Here is a 21,758-nt window from a genome sequence, read left to right as displayed (position 1 = left end):
AAAAATATGAAACACAAAACTGGAAGTTGCCGACCGTTTTGGAACATCATGTCCAATTTACAGGTTTTATTTTATGAAAACAATAGAACTGCTAGCATTCAAATAAATAAAGATCAGAAAACTACAAAATATTTGTAAGGTTTTTTTTTTTTTTTTTCCTTATTTTGCTTGAATTACATTTCCAGACCGTGTAAAAACCGAACTTTATTCTGTTGGTAAATCATTACTGGAACGTGGTGGTCAATGAAAACACGAGAATCTTTATTGATAGCAATCAAAGAAAACAACACTAAACACTAGATTTCTCTGATCCACAGTCTGTACAGCGCAGCGGAATCACTCGTGCTTCATACTGACAGTGGGAGTTGATTTATATTCATGCAGTACCTCTTATCCACCAGCAGGGGAGGACTTGTACCAGTTTGATGCTGCGCCCGATAGAAAAGTTTGTCCTACCTCAGTTTGTGCTGAAATCGGCTCCGTTGGGGTTTTATTGATCACTGTTTGAAGCCCAATAAATTAGAGTTTAATAGCTTCCAGCATATAATCGATGTAAAGCAACACAAGGCTGTAAAGCCAACTCTAACTAGAGTTTTGATATTACAAAAAAATAAACGTATTCGATAAATGCAAAAGAATTTTTTTTTTTTTTTTTTTTTTTTTTTTTTTTACAAATCCTTGCCATCAATCAATCAAGCTCGTTTTTGTCAAAAAAAAAAAAAAAAACAGGGGGGGGTGGGGGGGAACACTACTGTAGGGCTGTGTACTACACAGCATGGGTAGTTTGGGTGTTGCCGCTCCCACAGAAACAATGCACTAGTGTTCAAATATTGACTCTGGCTGGCTGTGGAGGCTACATTTATTTCTCTGTCACCTCAGGTCAAGGCTGGACCTTGACGGCGTGTTTGCTCTGAGCTGTTCTGCTGATCTTGGCCGTTTTCCTGCAGCTTTCCGAGCGTGATGGGAGAGGAGCGGGGGGGGGGGGCACGGGAGGTTCTGACAGGTTTCTCCACAATGAAAGGGGGGAGGTCTGCCTGAGTCTGAAACGTGCAGTCAGTAGTCATATTAACAACACAGTGTATCAAACCCGGAAAGCCGAGCGACCCGAGAGCAGCACAAGATACAAAAATATTAATATTCATTGCTGGGACACCATGTTATATTTCTCGGAGGGAGGGGGATAACAGTTTGGCCCAGGAAGAAAATCTAAGCCAAAACCACCCGTGTTTAATAACAATGACTCCAACATTTAATACATTTCTAAAGTACACTACAATTGTTCTTAACTGCACAGTTTTCTACACTCGAGTGTTAATACCATAAAGAAACCAAAGTACACTGGAGCATGTTTGGCATTCAAGCTTTTCTGGTTAGAAAAAAAAAGAAAGGCAAAGAAATGAATGAGTGCAACAAGGAAACGGGATTCCTCTAACGGTGAGCCTGAACAAACTAAACAAACTCAAAAAGACGGTGAGAATATGTGCCTGAACCCATCCCGTGGTTTTAGTTTCAAACAAGCTAACGACTGAGCGTGTGTGTCGGAAGAGGACAGAGGGCAAGTCGATCGCAGAGGATGCTGGGAAGGTATTTGTTTCCAATAGAGGGGAGACTGGCACACAAGAGTTAAACTGGTCAGAGGAGCGGGGTGGGGAGTGGAGGGCGAGGGGTGCGGGTGGTGAAGAGGTCAGAGGGTGAAAGTGCGGTTTCAGTCTCATTGCATGGGTGCGTCCTGGGTGGGGGCGTCCTCAGGCTGGCTGATCAAAGACTCGGTGGTTTCCGGGACGTTGCCGTCCTGGTTGCTGGGAGGAGTGGTGGGGGTGATCTTAGTCTGAACGAGGAGGGAGAAGAAATCTGTTATTGGCTTCCATGGTGTTAAAATGATTAATGCACAAACAGTCTGCAAGTAAACAATTTGAAGAGTTTCTCAAACCTAACTGTGAACATGACCGTGCATGGAGAGCTGCATAAAACTTGGAGGACGAGTTGGAAATAAATGTGGCACAATTGTTGCTTTTCTGTTTTTTTGTTTGTTTGTTTTTTTTTAAAAAAAAAAAGCAAACACAGCACCTTAACTATTTTTGCATAACATTTTTCGTGGAAAAACTTTATTGCTTTGATATTTTTACTCAGAGTTATACTGCGTGAATCTCATGGGCAGGTATAAAAACACTATTGTTCAATGTATTAAAAAAAATTAAAAGCAAAGACATGATCCAATTATTTTCAAAACAAATCACATCAATTGCTGCTGTCACAGTCCTTGCAGTAATAATATGGCTTATTAGAGATAAAGTAATGATGCTTATAATGCTTATTTATTGTTGATATTCAGAACATGACAAACACAATCCAATAAACATTGTATTTTTTTTTTTTTTCGTATCATGCAAATCCAAAATCCAGTTATTAATCCCATACCTTCAGTGTCTCGACTTTCTCCTCCAGTGTCTTGAAAGTTGGCGCGTTCCTGTGAAGTGGGAGGAAAAGACGCAACGGTGAGTTGACAAGCACAAGACAGACCTGAGCAGACCGCATTTATCCGACCTCGCCGTCCGCTCACTGCAGGGCAAACGCCAACAGTAAGCACAACGTTAGGAGGTCCAGATACCCGATACCAAATATTCACAAAGCAGCCTTTTCCTGAGGTGACCCCATTCTGTCCAGATCTGTTTCCACTGAAAAGCTGCTTGGTGTTGATTTCCATGAAAGAAGGGAAAAAAAACACTAACTAAAAGAAAGGAAGCAGACTAAAAGGGACGAGGCGATAAAGCAGAGGGCATGTGTTTGTTTTTTTTAAAGGGAAATTATATCTGGTCTGAAATGAATGCAGGAAACTTTGGGACCCTGAAGCCGAACGAAGTTTGAAATTCAGGGCGGAACGACTGCCTACACGCAGATGAAGGCGGGTGTTTCCCCACATCTTCAGAGGGCGCCTCGGGGTTTTATCTCCATGTTTTGGACGACATTTCTGTTTGACCTCTGCTGACCTGAAGAAACAGCAGCCTGGCTGAGGGAGATTACTCAGACTGCGGTGTTGCTGTGTGCTGATACCAGCTGATACTGTTGGGATGCTTACAGTTAACACTCACACCTCTGCCAACACAAACAGAAGATGCTTCTCTTCACTCGCAGGGTCTTCTACTCTTATTGGCCCTTTTGGTAATGATGGATAAAAAAAAAAAACCTTCTGTACTGAATAAAAATACTAGAATTGACAACAAGTAATTTACTGCAGTCAGCCAATCTCTCACTGTAGACATTTGAAAAGTTTTTTTGTTGCCCAACATGTATTTTGGTAGCTAAACATATATACTGAGCGTATTCAAGTAGCCATTTTCTTACAGCATTTTCTGAACTGTAAAACTCACATAGGTCTTGAATGAAAAGTATGTTCTCTTATTAAGTGTGGACATGAAAGAGATGGGTTCTTCTGTTCATAAAATTAAAGATTGGATTAAAATATGCAACATCATAGCACTCCCATAAAAAAAGAAGAAGAAAAATAAGCCAATAAGACTGCATCATTTTAAGATGTTGAAAAAAAAACCAAACATATGTCGCCTTTATGTTCTCTTTATGATTCGTGTGTCATCAGCATCAACGAGTTAGGCTGCTCCTTACCTGATTGCTGGCATGCTAGCTGAATGTTGTATTGACTGTAAACTATCCGACAGCATTAAGGAGAAGAAATCTGCCGTTAGTCAAGTCGGATAAAAGCATAGCGTGCACAGACGGAACAAAGGTGAGACAGGCTTCACAAAGCACAACAAAACGTAATTTATTCTGCCAAGTGCGTAAAGCCTGTAAACCCTGCTTCATCCCATTAAGATCGATTGTGTGCTATCACAGAGGATATGTGTTAATCCCCTGCATTAGGGTGAATATCTGCTCATCAAACAGACACATATAAAACATTCACAAAGCACGGAGACAAATAAGGTGACACACACACACACAAAACGTCTCCGACCGCAGTGGGTTCGTTGTTCTTTACCTCACGCTCCCCCCACCCCCAACTCTAAATGGACTCTGGATCTGTAAGGCTGCATTTCTCAGCACACTGCAGCTTTGACCAGGGCTAACAATCTTGTTTGTGGGTCAATAATCCCGAGGGAAGAAGGATGACGGGGTAGAAGACGACTTAGGTCCAGAGGAAGATCAACGGGAGGTGAATCCCGCTCTGAACAAGCTGTCGTTGGGTGTTTTTAAACTGTCTTTAATCCCCGCTTAATCATGAATAGAATGGACGGACTGATGGACAGCTGAGTGAATGGACAGATTGAGGAAAAGTGGACTAATGCCAATGTCGTACTCGGCAGCTCAAACCTGAAAGACAATTAGAAATTGGTATTGGCCTGTAAAAGCTTGATTGGTGCATCGCTTAGTAAAAGTAGAGATGCATTTCTGATTGGTAATAAGAAGGTCGAGAAATGAAAAATATTGACTGTTTGCTCCTTTTTCGTGCCTGGACCAAAACAAAGAACTCCCATTATTCTCCATCTATGAATACATCGACCAACAACATACAGGGTTTACCCCTGAATAAAATGAATGAGATAAAGGTTGGGAACTTGTACTTAGACGCAATAACAGCTGCAATTCCTTCACTTTCAATTGTATTTAAAGCTTTTACTGCAGCACAGTAATGGGGGAAAAAAATAAAAATTGAATTGGCAAATTAGACCTCAGAGAAACCCACAAACCAGTTTTGACCAGAAAAAAAAAACTCATAAAATTGGTGCATCTTCATTGAAAATGTACAGAGAGAAAATAAAAGAAAGAAAAAGACAGAATTTTTCTTGCAATTATGCTTAAGTGGCTCTGATCATTATTAGTATAAAACGCTGGACTTTTGGAGCTCACAGGAAACCTTCCGCCTGGCATCTGACATACCTGACATCCTCGAACTTCTTGCTGATGGCCGAGCCCATGTTGGAGAAGGCCGCCGTCGCTTTCAGACTGGCCTGAGACAGAGTTTCAGACGTCCTCCGATAGCTGAAACGCAGCAGGGCGAGGAGAGGAGGATATGAATGCAATAAAGAAAGACCGAGGGATCAAAGGCTGAGGAGACAAGTCAAGGTCAGAGTAAAGCTTCGGTGTCTTTTTCATTTAAAGTAAGCCTGGGAAGAATCCCAACGCCACTCATTTCCTGCAGAATAAACCCCATCAAACAGTTTCGCAAAAGCCAGAGGCAACCTGTCGACAGCGCCGACATCTTTTTCTCCCCTCACACAGCAGGGAAGGAATCGTGTCTCAGTAGCGCTGACAGCTAGCTGCGTTTTCAGCACGTTCAGAAACGCGGAACAATAATGAATAATTTAAATATAATAAAGCCGTTACCCGAGAGGTTTCCATTCTGTTAACAGAAAATATACTTCAAAGGCCTCTCAGAACACGCTCACAGTCATTTTATTACTATTATTTCATCAAGCAATAAAGCAAAAACTCTTTCTTGGTCAGATGAGTAGCACATGAAAGAGAGAGAGAGAAAAAATAAATCAAACACAAAAACTCAAAAAGCCCGATAGTCATAACAAAAGTGCATCAACTTAAACCTCACAACTTGGTAGGTAAAAGTACTCACGCTGTGGAAGTGGTGACTTCCTGCCAGGTTTTGGTGATGTTCTGTTTCAGCTCGTTTAAAGGTGTGATGCCCAGTTTCCTCTTGATGTCTGCGAGCTGCTTCTCTTTAGCTGCCAACACCTGGGACAGAGTCTGGATCTCGTCTTCAACCTGACCGATTGAGTACACACGCCACGCCGAGTTATGGGACACCAAGTCACCAAATTACTCAGTGCTATATGAGCACTGCTATATTAAAGTTGGCTAAAAATATATATAAGAAGAAAAAATATATATATGTTGATCCTGTTTCTGAGTAGCATTTCTAAGAGCAACAGGGCACAAAAGTGCAACAGTATTTAAATAATGAACCACTGTTGATCGAAGAAGGCAAGTTAAAGGCTTTAGAGAGAAAAATTATTTGTTATAACAAATAATTGGGTCTCCTATAGGAGATTGAAAACAGAGCAGAATAATGTAAGAAAAGCAAAGAACTGCCATATATAAAAGTAAACAATGATGAAAGCTTTGTATCCTAACACTCTTCAGTAAGACGTCGCTCATTAATCCCCTGACCTTAGCCAGCTCCTCTTGTAGCTCCTGACGCTCTTCCTCCGTCATGACAGGAGGAAGAGGAGCTGCACCGACAGATGTCACTGCATCCTCTCCCACCTCGGCTACAGAGTCCGGTTGCTCCTGGAAATCTGGCAAGTACAAAAATGTAAAGAAACACAGATCAACCATCCTAACTTTACAAGCACGAGTCTCCTCAAAACTTCAATAAATAAAAATAAGAAAAATAGCAAAAAGATGCAAGTCTCAAAGGAAACCCTTTGCTTTTTTTCCTTACTTTACAAAAGGATGTGGCCATATTTATTCCCTCTTTACACTAATAAGAACACATTATTAAAATTATAAGGCTACTATGAAAAGTAGCTGGAGTGGGCAACAGCAAACACGTCTTTAAACACGTCTTTAATCTCTTAAAAATTGTGGAATTCTAAATAAAAGGAAGTAAAATGCAAAAAAAGAGAATAGAAGAAGTCAAAACAGGAAGTTCGTGATGGAAGTCTTTTACTACAGTGAAATGAGGCACACCTATCTAAAAGCTGAAACGAGAGCCATCTATATGCGTCCAAACACTGCAATTAGGTCATTTCACTTCTCAAACTGTGACTACATTGCACGGGAGACTTTTGGTTTATACTTTTATATTGCCAAATTCACTAGATACACATAAAATAATAAAAAAAAAAATGCTTGCTTTTAAGAAGCAACCATTTGGACATTTCTGGTGACAATAAGTCTGATGCACTCTGCACCATTCCACTCATATCTACGCAGGCTGATTCAGAGCCGCCATGTTTCTGAAATGTGCCACAGTGTGTCTGTTGACGGACGCACCGTTCAGTGGTCGAAATGCAGAGGTGGACAAAAAAAAAAGCGAGGAAGTTGAAACAGGGTCATTCCAGTGCAATACTGGAATGACCCTGTGTTGCACTGGTATGCTGTTTCTAAGAGTTTCGAAACCACAAGTGCATCTAATCTGAAAGAGAAAAAGGCACTGAGGAGACATGAGGACATGCAGCGTTGCGAATGAGTCTTCCCAAGGCGTCGCAGCCTGATCCTAGTGTGAACAAACAATGGCGGCTTATCGACGCAGTAAGCAAACAATGAGGCTAATAATAGTGTAATTTTGGACACAACCAAACTGTTTCTAACACTTGTGCAAAGATGGGTCTGAAGGTCAAGCTGCTGCGGCTTTACATATCCTACATGTTCAAATACATTTCTGCAGAAATGACTAATTTGGGCTGTGAGACTTGGAGATATTGTTGTTCAATATTCCAGTGACAATATCAGAAGTAATGAAAACATTTCTTCGATATCTCTTGAGATATATTTTTCTTCTCCTGTACAACGTGATGTTTCTGTCAGTCTCCTGTAGCACTTCTGGCACTGAAATCTGCCATCTAGTGCAAACGTAAGGAGAAGTTTAAGTCCACTTAGCCGACCAATTATATTACTGGCAGGGAGAATTTAAATGCCTTTGTGTGTTCAAAAAGTCGTTTGAAATTGCAACATTGCACACAGTGTGACTGGATGAATATATTTCGCAGCTCGTCTTAAGTGAAACTCAACTCTGTTATTAACAGACTATCGTGGGTGTTAATTTACTTTAAATGTAAGGAGACTCTGCATTCGCAAATACATTTTCTTCTCTTGAATGACTCAGATTGGCATCTGGACAGAACAAGACTGGACAGACCTACGAGTTATTTCAAGATGATTTGTTGCACCATTACTCACTGTTTGGATATTAAATTAACAGTATAAATGATAAATTATATAAAAACTCTGAAGCCATTTCTCTGTTCCTCCGAAGCGTGACACTTGCGCTGCCCTGAAGGATCTGTCTTCTTATCGCTTCAACCCTTTTTTCAAACCAGGGTGATCCACTATGTTACATTACACTAATGAAATACACAATACAGATACTGGCCTCCTTATAAAGAAAGAACTGGTAGAGCAGGCTCTATTGCTTTAATGAAATGTGTGCCTTTGTACCAACTGAATAACTTTTAGAAACTCCACTTCTTTACAAAACACTTTCTAGGTGCAGGCTAGTGACAAAGTCTGAAAGTGAACATGGCTGTTGAAGGAGCGATTCATTCGGTGTTTGAAAAAGAGAAAGCTACTCATTTGAAGGGAATAGAAAAGTCTGAATGTAGAAGTTTAACTCGTTACCGTAAAACTGCACATCACTCGCCTCCACAATGACCACCCCATTTTTGAGCGGATGTCAAAGCAACATAAACAATTAGAAGTTGAATGCAAAACGGGCTTGTGAGGAAGAAAACAGAATTTAAGGATGAAAGTTCTCACAGGTAGGCAGGTTCTCCACAAATCAGAAGAGACAATGGAGAAGTAAGAACCAAATCTAATAAGCTCTTCCGATCTCCTCAGTTTCATCGTCCCTCACCACAACAACCAGATATGGTTTAGGTAATATATTTCTGAGATTATAAGACAGTGGATGTGAATGTAATGTCAACATCTTGATTATTTTCTGACTATATAAAAAGCTTTCTCCAGCAGTACGATCCCTCATGTAAAAATGTGACATAGTTGTCTAAAATGAGACTTTTGGTTACTTTTGGATGCATTTCATCACATCAAATGATCACTTTCAAACATCTCAATATTTATTAATCCTCTCACGGAATAAACAATAAAAGAAAAATTCTAATTAGAAATGTTAATAATCCCAATCATGCCATGAATTTTGGGGGGTTTGCAAATTTGATCAATGATAATTTACCAACAGAATTTTTGCTTTGCCCCAAAACAAACAAATAAAATGACACTCATCACTCTTACTTGAATGGCAAGTTCTTTTGTCTTTCTCATTTTGAAGAAGGGTTAGTAGCAGAAATGACCCTCAGTGTCACATCATATTTATCCCCCATGGAAACAGGACCTCAATTTCTTGTAAACAACAAACATTTAAACAGTTCTTTTTTATCAATTCCAAATAAAAAAAACTGTTGAAGTTATATTTAATAAGTAAGTATTATTTAACAAATCACCAAGTGTTGCAATCATTTCGGTAACACTTTATTCGAAGGGGTGTGCATGAGACTGACATGACACTGTCATAAACATAAAGAAGTATTTATGAATGTTGTCATGAAGTATCATTCGGTAAATAATGACACTTTCAATGAAAAGTTGCTCTAAAAGTTGCATTGAAAGTCCATTAAAAATGCCAACTTTGCATTAAATTATGATAATTTACAAAATCATGCAAAGTTAGCACTTTTAATGGACTTTTAATGCAACTTTTAGAGCAACTTTGCATTAAAAGTGTCATTATTTACCGAATGACACTTCATGACAACTGTCATAAACATTCATAAAGATTTTATTATGCTTATGACAGTGTCATGTCAGTCTTATGCAGACGCCTTTAAATAAAGTGTTACCATCATTTCTTAATTTGGGACTCATTGCTCACTGGATTAGTCTCCTCAAATAAAATGCAATAGATAAATTAATGAACTGATGTTTTGTTCCAAATCTTAACAGGATCTGGTAATGTACGTAGCTTACTATAATCAATTTTTTTTTAAGTTTTCTTTAATTAGATTATTCAAATCTTAATCTTTCTGTCTACGAAATTGATAATTATTCTAACAAAGCGTATCAACACAACTGGTGGCTAAAACAGATGGATATTAAATAAAACACACAAACTGAAAGCAAAGATAAGAAACCATGTTTTCTTTTTAGTTTTGGCATTGAAACAGCAACAAAACGACTTGTACAGATACAGTGATAAAACTGAACAGTAGTTGCAACAAACACTTTTGTCACCGCACACAATAATAAGTTTTCCCCTCCTCTTATAGTTTGTGTTCCCCAAATTCTTCCTGCTCAGTGACCCAAAGCCATGTTTGCCTTTTTTTTCTGTCCAGTGAACACACGCACACACACGCATACACACCCTGCACTCAGCCTCTCCCTTTCCTCCTTGTGATTACCTCTGGATCTGACAGCTGGCGAACTGGGCGGCGTGTCGCTGTAAGCTGGGGAGAGGTAGAGATAACTGGAGTTGACCCCTTGTTCAAAGTCAAACGGAGAGTGGTATTCCTCCAGAGGCTCCATATTTACAGGTTCGCCGTGCGCCGCTGTGAAAAACCACCTCCTCGACGCAACCTCTACCTAAGCAGAGCCGCCCGAGTCCTGATTGTCTGCATGTGATCCAGCCGCGTGCTGGTTGTCACTGTCTCTCCTTGCTTACGACACTCTGGACTCTTGTTCTCTTTGTGAGGAACACTTAAGCAGATTTTAGATTGGTTTAGGAGCAGCCAGAAGGACAAAAACGAAACAAAGAAGCACCACGTTTTCATTACTCATTGGTGCAGAAGGCCAAAGGATTGTAAACTCTCTGCTTCTTGCGGGATGTTAATAAGTTACCTGTCCCCTCAAGCAGCTGCTGTAGATCACACACACACACCCTCCCCCTCCCCACTATAATCCCAAAGGTCAGCTCTCAGTCCATCATTCAAAAATCCGTTTGTACAACCAGTTTTACCACCAGTTTTTGAAGGAGTGTTGCAGAGGTTCAACTCTCTATTCTTTCTGCCATTTCCACTCCTCACTCTCTCACTGTGAAGTGAGGAGAAAGTAGGAGAGAGTCCATTTGTGTGAGAGGGTCATGTGGTGTGTGTGTGTGTGTGTGTGTGTGTGTGTGTGTGTGTGTGTGTGTGTGTGTGTGTGTGTGTGTGTGTGCGTGGGTGTGTGTGTGTGCATTAGATGAAAAGCATAATCTGCAGTGTCCCAGATTACAGCAAAGCGATAATCCTGGGAGGCCAGTCCAACTCGGAGCAGCAGCAGTAATGCTAGTCAGCCAGAATGAGATGGGAGGATGCTGCAGGCTACACTGGCTGCTCTGGAGGTAATGGAGAGAAAGTGCTTTTTGTGTTTTAAAAAAAGGAAGAAAGAAGAAAAACAAAGCGGTACTGTGGACGTTCAGTACGTGAATTGATCTGTTCTTTCCGAGCAACAAGGACTTTCATTAAACTGCAGGTTTCTGTTGTCACAGGGAGACATTTGAACATTTTAAAGATCGGTGGAGAAAAGTAAATGAATCATGATTTTTTTTTGTTGGTTTTTTTAAGAAATCCATTTCTAGATCACATTCAAATCAGAGATAATTTTGTAATCACCTTCCTGATATTCCATTGATCTCCTTTTTGCAAAAAACCTAATAAACACACCTAATGTATTTCTGCTTTGGTTTCACTGAGAGCTTCTGTGACGCCACGGCAGACGCCAGATTACGAGCCATTTATGCTGAGCCGAGAGGGAGACGCATCAGTGGTTTGTTGCTGCTGCTTTGTTAAAGTTTTTAGTCATCATTAAATTTTTGCTCCAACCAACCACTAAAACAGTTTATGAAAAACTAATACCTGGATCATTTTGAAACTATATTCTTACTTTGTAATGTCTTCTGGCTCATGCACGTTGCCACACTTTTCTGAAGCTGGATCTATTTGGTCTAGTTTAGAAAAGTCAGCGCAACTAAAGGATGAGGTAAGGAGAACGGCATCCTGGTAGGTGGAAGACCTGCACCACATTTACTGAACATTGCTGTGACAACACCAATCACTTCCTCTTCTTTATTTTTCCTCTTTGTTCCCTTTACAATATTCCTACCATTTTAATGAGCTTTGGCATAACTGAAGCTACGAATACACAAGTGTGAATATTAAGGGCTGTAGTCACACATATACATGCATTACTGTGCAAGCTCATCATCTCTGGCACACTCAATTCATGTAAGCTACACGATGAAGCCTCCACGAAACAGACACGTTTGTCAGGCCCATCCTGCTGATGCAGCTGCTGGAATGAGATCTGGGAAATTTAAAGGTCGAGTCGCAAACTTGTCCACACAAGACCGTGACGCTAGTTCAACACCATTCCTTACTTGGACCACCTTTAAATAAACACCGATCCCTGCAGACTGGGAACACCCCAACACGAAGCTCTGATCCAGTCATGGCACCATCACACATCAACTCTTGTTAAACTCCCATTTTTCCTGTTTCAAACACAACCCAGCGTGGAATCTTCACTTGCTGTCGTTCACATTTGGTGCCATGACGAAGACATTTTCACCATTATTTACCTCATCTTCTATATTGTTATGCCTGACCAGTTTAGACTTCATTTACAATCAGGTCAGTGTAGATAGGATTGTTTCATCATAATTTTTAAATAAGAACGGTCACAGTTTTAGACTTAGAAACATGAATCACTGGTGAGATCCTTCAACAGTTCAGCTCAAACTGTTCTTCTTTTCTAAGGAGTCAGACAAGCGGGTTCACACAGGCCTGTTTGAGGAAATGCTTTGATTAAGCAATAAACAGAGACTATACTGGCTAAACACAAGCACTGAGGATTTTTTTTTTTATAAACTGTAGTTAGATAGGAAAAACTCGTTGAAACAAACGTTGAATATTTTTTTGTTTTACCTTACCACCTCAACCAAATAAAGCCCTGATGAGGAGCAACTAAAAATGTTGTCTAAAACACAATGCTTTGCAAAACTACCCCATGATTATGTTTTATTGGGATTTTATGTCATCGTATCAACACATTCAGCAGAATTGTGAAGTGGAATTTATGTTCACGTTTCAAGATATATAAAGGTAAAAAAATAAATAAATAAATAAAAAATAGTGCATGCATCTTTGCCAAATAACTCAAACTCAGAAGACTAACTGGGGCTGGGAACTACTGATCGACATGTCAACACCAAGGCAGACTAATGTTTCTACATCCACTGTGTCTTCATCAGGGGGGATCGCTCAAGCTGAGTCACAATGACAGAAGAGCGTCTTTGCACATGAAAACGCCCAACAAAGAATCTCAACTGGATTTTAGTCAGGACTTTGAGTAGGACAATTCTAACACATGAATGTGCTTCGATCTAAACCAGTCTGCTGTGGCTCCAGCTGTATTCTCAGAGCAGATGTCCTGTTGGAAAGGGAACCTCTTCTCCGGTCTAGCATCTTCTAGATTTTCTTTCAATGTTTTTCGAAACTTAGCTCCACTATCCTCTCATCAGATCAGATGTGACCAGCTTTTCTACCCCTGCTACAGAAAAGCATGACGCTGATGCCTTTGATTACCTAAACTTTGACAAAGTGCATTTCCAGTCAGAAAAGCCAGCTCAAGGAGGAAGTAGCTGGTCAGCCATGACAAATTCCCAAATTACACCGGCTACTCCACACAAACTCTTCAACCTTGGTGACCTGAGAGAGAGAGAGCAATACACTGCAACACCTAAACATCTAAAACCTTTAGATCTGGAGGTCAAACCCAGAGCTCAGGGACGGGTCACTTGAATTAAATGACTGAATTACATCCTCGTGCATTCAGGTTCAAGTAGAGTTCTGATAATGACCCGATTATGTGATAGCTGAATTAGCATCTGTTTTTTTTAAATCAACTCCAATGAAGCGGAATGCATATTTTCAAATGATTTTTTTTCTATCTTAACTAGAAAAACAAATATTTATGAATATTTTAGCAGCTAATTGTCATAGAGATTAGGAAATCAACAATTTCACATGACGATTGTTAAAAAATAGTAAATTTAGTGCAACTCACTGAACCTTTAAAAGAATTACATTCAAGTCACAAATTATGCAACATTTCAAATTAATATTCACATGTTCATGACAGGGATTTGAACAGATAAGATCTTCCTAGACTGTAACAGGGAACAAACAGCCATGTTAAAGTGGTTAACGAAGCACAGCATGAGATCAATTACGCCACTATTCGAGGCATAGCCTGTCACATGATTGGCCTAAAACAAGAATCATGGGACATGAATGACTGCATGAGCTGGACCCACAGAGCTCCCATGAGATGGGCATCATGGGAAAATAATAAGGAAAGTCGTAGATGGAGCAGAGACTGTACATGTGTTTCTAATGCAAGTTCATAAAGGAGGATGGTTAAAAAAAAAAACCCAAAACAAACAAACAAAAAAAATACCCCGCCACTAAACTAGAGGAAACCTCTTCGCAATAAAATGTCCAACCAAATCTTGTTCCATCCAACAAACCACGTCCAGCTATTTGATTTAGGAGTATTAAACCAGGGAAAGAACTAATACGTGCACACCTATCCATTAGACTAGACTACTAAAAATCAAGTAGTAAAATCAAATAGATTTAAAAAGCTGCTGCTCAAAGATTCTCTCCATCCAGTCCGACTGATGTTGAGCTATTTTTCAAAAGGAGGAGGAGCAAACACGCCAAGCAGATGCACTGTAGTTGCAGATACAACGTCATTAAGCTAAGAAAAGTAAGTAAAATTGATTTATATCGCACCTGTCACAGACATTAAAAATAAAAATCACAAAGTGCTTTACAAAAACACAAACATAAAAACAAGAATATAGCAAACTGATGTAAAATGCAGCAGTCTAGCTATGAGCCTGTTGATATTTACTTGGTTTGGCTGAATACAAATGCAGACCATCTGTTAAATTTGTTTTTACTTGTAAGAATATTGGGGGAATTTTTTTTTTTTTTTTAAATCAACAATTGTCCACTACTATGCATTAGCCCATCACACAAAATCCCCCCGAAATGTATTAAAAAGATTAAGGACAAACTGTGAAAAAGCTCAAAACACATGTATTGCAATTTTATAGAAAAAATCTTTTTAAATGATTAAGGACATTTTCAGAGTGCTAACATCTAACCAACCATCAAATGTGGAAAATAAAACATTGTTTTAAAAACAAAACTGGAATTTATCATTTACAATTGTGAATTATTGAGTGATAAAATGAATTGCAATTTTTTAAACACGGGTTGAGACAGCAATAATGTTAAAAAAAAACATTCAATAATTCCAACAAATAAATAAAATCAGGTAAATGTCAAGCAAAAGAAAACATGAAACTTTAGCTTTAAATGAAAGAAAGCAAATCCAATTTAACCAATTCCACAAGATGGAAACAGGAAAAGCTGCTGCAGTGTACAAAACAACTCAAGTACATATAAGAAATTACACACTACTTTGTGAAATATGACTAATTAAAGCACCTTAGCATTCCCTACTGTAATGTTAATTATAGGATATAATCTCCATCATAATTCCTGTTAGTTTTTTAAGCCAGTCAGGCACATTAAAGTGGAAAAAAAAAAAAAGTATCCCAGTTTTGTCTTTACTTTAGAGTCTGCAGCCATGCTGAAAAAGCCACCATCCTCCATGCCAGGAAGTACAGGATAGTTGTCTTCACTCATGCAGGATAACAACGGAGGAGTGTTAAAAAAAAAAAAAAAACGGGACCAGAAATTCCAGTATCTCTGTTACAAATGGTTAGGCCTAAGCAGCAAAGTCTAAGTCACCTCCTCCAAGAATGTCTAAAAAACAGAACTTCTTCCCAAATTACACAATTAAATCTTCAGTTATTTAGGAATTATAATTTATAGGCTCCACACTGTGCTCCATTTGGCAGAGAGAGGAACTTCGGGAGTCTCTCCACAGTGTCATGTTGGCCGTCTGCGTGATTTAAGAGCTCTCGTTCAGCTGACGGCACTGCCAGGCCAAACCTCACATCTGAACGACAACTTCAGTAGAAAGGTCTAAAAACAGCAAATGAATTTCTGCCTTTGTAAATCTGGATCTATAATCAAAGACATCCTAAGTTATCTTAAAAAGCATCAAAACTTAATGCCTTTTTTTTTTTACATGACAAAAGAGTGAATATGTAGGCAGGCAGTTCAGTGTTTTTTTTAAAGTCACAATTAATGAACAATAACAAACAATTTATCTACAACATATTTGATTTAATTTAACTGACCTGAAAGGGCAGTTTTCTATCTGTAATCACAAACACAGATAGACAAGACAGCAGTGTTACAATACAAAGAACAGCTAAATTTACAATGCTTTCTAATTTTTTAAGAATCTTTTTGTAAAGATAGAGTAAAAGCCTTAATAACGAGAAAAACTGCAGCAATTGTTTTTCTGTGTAGGATTTATGCTATTGCAATTGCAGACTGATTTATTCTACAGTTGTCCGTTTTCCACGTCTATACCAAGGATGTCAAGAAATGTGAAATAGCTGCTGTAGACGTCAAACAAACACATAAAACAAGCAGGGTGATTGTGAAATTGGGCCCTAAAGGAAGCGAAACACATCAATATGAATTTAAAAGTTTGGTAGAGATTTAATAACTTCTCACATGAGGCTGCAATGATGTACTGTGAAGCCTCTAACATCAGAGTGCATTTTACAAAAAATTTGGTTCTGCTAAACTGATTTCTTTTTAAAACAAACCAGCTTTGGGGCTCTTGACTGTGAGGTACTTTCTCTGACAAATGGGAGCAGTCTAATAAAGCAAGATCTAATAAAGCAAAATTGTTGATCTGCGCTCATGATCAACCTTGTTAGTCGAGCCACTCAAAAAACAACATTGGACAGAAACCCCGACTGTCTTGTTTTTGATCCTGAATGTAAACGTCAGTGACCAAGAAAACAGAAAACATCCACACGACACAGGAGACACAGCTTAACACAACTAAAAAAAAAAAAAAAACTTTCATTCACAGCTTTTAACATTTGCTTGGAACAACAACGAAGAATGAAATGTTGATTAGAGCCTAATCTTTCCCACTGTATGCAAATCACGTTATCAAAGTACGCTCGATCGCTCCTTTTCAGCACATTGAACGTAAAGAAACGGTGCAAAGAACTGATCACTCAAAGAAAGAGATGCTTCTAAGCAAGTAGGTCATCTTTCCCACACACACACACAATAAGAGCAAAGGAAGCTCTTAAAAACTACCAACCGCTCAGTATGCACTAACCTTACTCCTACAACCCGATAACCTGATTTCACTTCATCTGCATAACCACAAGGCTTCATCTGAAACACATTTCAAAGGGAAAACTAAATGATGAGTGAAATAAGGTGATTTTTATAGAGAGGTCTACATGACTGACATATTTTATGAGGCGTGGGCCGCTTGTAATATAACCCTCAGGAAAAATCCCACTATTGAATGTTATTTGAACAAAAATTGTAAACAAAAATGTATTGAGCATTTAAAAACAGAAAAACAACATATTGTTGCTGTGCAAAAACGCTGCAGGATATAATTAATTAAAAAAAAATCTAATTATTGTTTTGATTAATTTTTATTCAGGCATAACAAGCAATTTAAAATAAACATCTCAAAATCGGAATCATTTTGATAGGTCTCCGTTTTTCGTGTCGGAAAATATTACCAAACACCCACATTTGTTAGTGGGGATGAGGTAAGAAAGTGCAGCTGCAATCTTTCAGGAAGCTAAACAGAAGCGTGCATTGAAATGTGGGTGACAGGTTTTTCTATACGAGAGAAAAATCTGGTATCCTCCAGCACTGTTTGTGCTTCTCATTAAGAATATTTTATACTTAAGCATAAAAATGTTCAGTTTTTAAACTGTAGCAGTTTAAAGCAATCCTGCGCAATGAGATGATCTACACCTTCCCCTAAGTGAGAATTTTAGCTTAGAATTAAACAAAACAAGGAGGTATTCAGATAAACCATTGTGTCAGTAGCTTTATGCCATACTAGACAGTACACATCTACCATGGATATCTGGACATTTTAAAAAAATTAAAATGAATGTCTGTTGGAGTGACAAAGCACATTTCCATAAAGGGGAACACAAAAGTGACCGTATTTAAAGTGGCAGGGAGGAAGAATGACTTTTAACTTTACTTTTGTTAGCTGCTGCAAAAAAAATAAAAGCTTAATTCTGAAAGTACTGGATTTATATCGTGCAATAATTACATAAATTGACAGTTGGATAACCTCATGAAAATCTTTACTCTCATGAATAACAGTATGAACAAAGAACCCCACAAAAATATTCATTTGTGGAGTGTTTCTGACTTTCAAATTTCATGGCATTAAAAATATTCAACTGCAATGTTACTGATAGAATGTCGTGGTCATGATATTGGTTGGCAGTAATTCCTTTAATCTTCCCTTCCTTTTTTATTATTATGATATCCCTGGCAGTTTATATGCTCTTAAGAGTTTGGGTCTCCAAATTCTAACATACTCTATATTCAATGTGAATCCAGCTGCTAAAATGTTTTATTCAGACTACTGACAAATGACACTTCAAATATAATATTCTGCCAAAAAGTACATGCAAGCCATATTTTATTGTGATATTGCATCCACTTGCATTACAAGGCAAAACATTTGTGATTGGTTAGTAATGCACCAATCAGCCAGTTGTCCCTTGATCATACATTTTGAATTTGTTCTCCTCCACATTCAAAATATACATCAAAACTGAAAAACTGAACATTTACAGTCAACAAGAACATCAGCCAAGACTATGAATTCATCAAAATTTTGATTTGATTAAAGTTCAATAGCGATTTGGTTCATTTGATTCATAACTGGGAAAAATATTTCAATTCCTTCATTTGCTGTTGTCTTATAACTATTGTCTCTATTAACAAACTTGTAATGCGTTTTTTCCAGTTCAATGCGTTGCTCCTAAAAAGCATTTAAAAAAAAAGAAAATAAATCAGTCTGAACCAACAGGTCAGAATTAAACGCCCCCAGAAATGATTGAACAGAAAAAAACCTAATTTGTCCATCACTAGATTTTGTTAAACTGTGCTGGTTTTTCCGAAACACATTCAAGATTTGTCAAATACTGGATATTTGACGCATGCTAGTACAGCTTTTGTAGCATAAGATGATACAGTAAGCTGCCATAGGAGTACCCTCCCACTGTCATTGAAATGATTTATCTTATAACTCTTACCTTAACTAACTGCACGAAAAAACTTAAACAAAATTATATTACATTTGTAACAGGTTGTGTCTGCTGGTTCACCATGAATTTCCTACATATTTTGTGTTCTGTTGCTTTAATGGCACGCAGAGATCAGGAAATTACATACAGAAAACCTGGAAGGGAGCTGTTTTTTTTTTTTTTTTGCTTGTTTGGTTTCTTTTTTAATTAATGGTAATACTCAACTTCTATTGAATGATCACAAATAAACCTCTGTCACCTGCTTCTATGTAGTCAGCAGAACTATAACCAACTGCCCCTGTTTACAACGTTTTTTTTTTTCTCCAGGTACTTTTTAGCTTAAAACACTGGCTAACAAAGCCAAAGGTCTCAGATGAAGAGGTTTAAGTGTAGACGGATAAAATGTTACAGAAATATTCAGGAAGCCAGAGAAGATGAAATATTGCATGTAAAGCATGTTTGCAGTATATCTTCACCTTGCTTTATCCCAAAACACAATGTTTTTAAACAGGAACGCGTTACTTGCAAGAAACATTGAGCACTTCTGACATTTACAGAATGTGGCTGTCAAACAGGTGTGACTGCTTCCTACGTAACTTATCTTTATATTTATTAAAACACTTCTTTTTGATTGACTTTTTAGTAGCTATCAAAGCCATAATCCGTATTTTAACCTGAACATCTTAATATATTTTCCCCGTTGATATTTTCACTAAAGTAGCCCATCTGACAGTTACATGCGTAAAAGGCGTGGAACATCAGACTTCCGTATTATTTTTTGCAACGTTGAAACTCTAATTTGGAAACAGTGTTAAAAGTAGGTTGCTAAAGTCTACATGGTGTTAGTTTATTGTCACTTTACTTACATCACTTAAAAAAAAACAGCATATGTTGTCATGCCTCAAGATTCAACCGCAATACAAACTTTTTAGCTAGTCTGTGAACTTTTGAGACATAAAAAACAGATGAGAACCATCAATAACAATACTGACAGAGCAAATAAAATGCAATAAAGTGTTTACCTTTCTCTTCGCCCTCCATTGTGTGGTCCAGAAATGTTTCTGGTCGTTTTTAAGTCCAGGGTGTGCAGGTTGCCAATTTGACGGCGGAAGGTCTTCCTGTTCTCTCCGTCATGTTGCCAAGCAGCCCGCCGTACGGGGTGGGGTTCTGAGTGACGTAAACACGCAGGAGTGTAAACAAAGAGATGCACGTGGGTTGAGTTTTTATACTATCAAGAGCATAGCAAATGAAGGAGAAGTCAGCTTATGGACGATTTTTTATTTACTTTTTTTTCTTACAAAACTTACATAAAAAATATATGTTGGGCAAAATTCAAAGTATTCACATTTTATTCAAGATAAACTCTACTTATAGATGTTACCTCTGACTTTAAAGAGGTATTGCACTCAAACAAAGACAGAAGTGCACAAAAGTCGATTTAAAAGTTGTATTTTTATCAAAACAGAGAAAGTGATTATAAATCTCAAAAGAGAAAGGGATAGGTTAAACATTATTTTCATCATGTTAGAAGAAGTGAAGGTGGTTGAGAAGCATAAATACCTTGATGCTCATCTGGACAACAGACTGAACTGGAGAAGCAACAGTGAAGGCATCTATCTACAAGAAGGGACAGGGCAGACTGTGCTTATTGAGGAAGCTTAGTCATTCAGCTGCATATGTTCTATAAGTTTGTTGCAGAAATCAAACTAATAGGGTTATAGGGGTATAGGGATGTAATATAATCTCTTCTGTCATCATCTGTTCGGGTAGCAACGTCAGAGCTACCTGAACAGATAAGGCTAAACAGCCAGATAAAAAAGAAGACTTGTTCCATTCTAGGGACTTCTGTGGAGCCCCTGGAGATTATGTGCAAAGATCTTCATAAAATCAAAAAAATGATGGACAACCCTGAGTATCCTCTTCATGAGTCAGCTGCTTTACAACAAAAGTATCTTCAGTCAGAGGCTTCTTCAGATTTGCTGTAATACAGACTATACTAGAGGACATCCTTCCTAACCCCCAGTCATCAGGATCTACAACTATTTGAAGAACCTAAGATAATATGAGTCTCAGCAGCATTTAATTTGGTTTTGGGATAAGAAAGTATTCTTGAATTGAGTTGAATTGAATTGAATTGAATTGAACTCAATTGAATTGAATTGAATTGAATTGAATTGAATTGAATTGAATTGAATTGAATTGAATTGAATTGAATTGAATTGAATATGCCCAGCTCAGGCCTGAGCTATACCCATTTTCAGGTACTGTTGTCTGCCTGTACAATTCTGCTTGAACAAACACAATGTTGCTTACAGCAAATAACATAGGCCACGGAGCTGTTTTTTTTTTTTTTTTACCAGGCTATGTACTTATGGGCTTTAATAGGACTTTCTACATTTTTAACAATGTATACATAAATTATGATGTGTTGCTTACCACGAGCTGTTAGTGCACTTAAAGGGTGGCATATATTTTCTGTGGGATGTTAGCAAGGTTTTAAAGAGACACTTTTGGGAATACTTACAGGCTACTTATGGGTACCAGGCTGTATTATCAGGTATGATAAGTTACCTGGAACTTAAAGGGTGCTTTCTTCATACTTATGTTAATTGGAAAATACTTGTATTAATGAGGTACTTGTTCAGATTTGGATGTATTATGTTGTAAAAATACTTATCTTGGGCTGACAAGATATTTAAACTGTATTTTGGGCTGTAGGTGTTTAACTTCTCTAGTGATGCGTTTGGCAGGACTTACCATATACTTGTGGGTAGGTACCAGGTTGTAACTGCCCTCGGTAACAAGTGTGACTTGCCACACAGTACAT

At 38.2% G+C, this 21,758-nt stretch overlaps 1 protein-coding gene across 2 annotated transcripts; it reads right to left on the bottom strand.

The window, feature by feature from the left end:
• Positions 1-239: 239 nt before the first annotated feature.
• Positions 240-20,104, bottom strand: tpd52 (tumor protein D52). Of its 2 annotated transcripts, none has more exons than XM_088010255.1 (6): positions 19,954-20,104; positions 6,139-6,266; positions 5,585-5,733; positions 4,894-4,995; positions 2,419-2,467; positions 240-1,828 (listed from the first exon to the last, which is right to left on the bottom strand). In XM_088010255.1, the coding sequence occupies exons 1-6, from the start codon at positions 19,970-19,972 to the stop codon at positions 1,712-1,714; spliced, it is 564 nt and encodes a 187-aa protein (XP_087866381.1). In that variant the 5' UTR covers positions 19,973-20,104; the 3' UTR covers positions 240-1,711. The 2 variants fall into 2 exon arrangements, with proteins under 2 accessions (XP_087866381.1, XP_014852919.2); XM_014997433.2 differs by lacking the exon at positions 19,954-20,104 and adding an exon at positions 10,107-10,316.
• Between the last annotated feature and the right edge of the window lie 1,654 nt (positions 20,105-21,758).

Source organism: Poecilia mexicana, unplaced genomic scaffold (assembly GCF_051168715.1).
Source record: "Poecilia mexicana isolate PSO_F unplaced genomic scaffold, ASM5116871v1 scaffold_11, whole genome shotgun sequence".
In the NCBI taxonomy this organism is placed as follows: Eukaryota; Metazoa; Chordata; class Actinopteri; order Cyprinodontiformes; family Poeciliidae; genus Poecilia; species Poecilia mexicana.
The sequence above is the reverse complement of the archived record's forward strand: the minus strand, read 5'-3'. Positions and strand labels throughout refer to the sequence as shown.

Excerpts from the sequence above, each read along its gene's own strand:
- tpd52 (XM_014997433.2), bottom strand. The coding sequence starts at position 10,230 with ATGGAGCCTCTGGAGGAATACCACTCTCCGTTTGACTTTGAACAAGGG. Across the intron at positions 2,468-4,893 it reads AAGAAGTTCGAGGATGTCAG|GAACGCGCCAACTTTCAAGA; the intron begins GTATGTCAGATG and ends CCCACTTCACAG. Across the intron at positions 1,829-2,418 it reads AGAAAGTCGAGACACTGAAG|ACTAAGATCACCCCCACCAC; the intron begins GTATGGGATTAA and ends CTCCTCGTTCAG.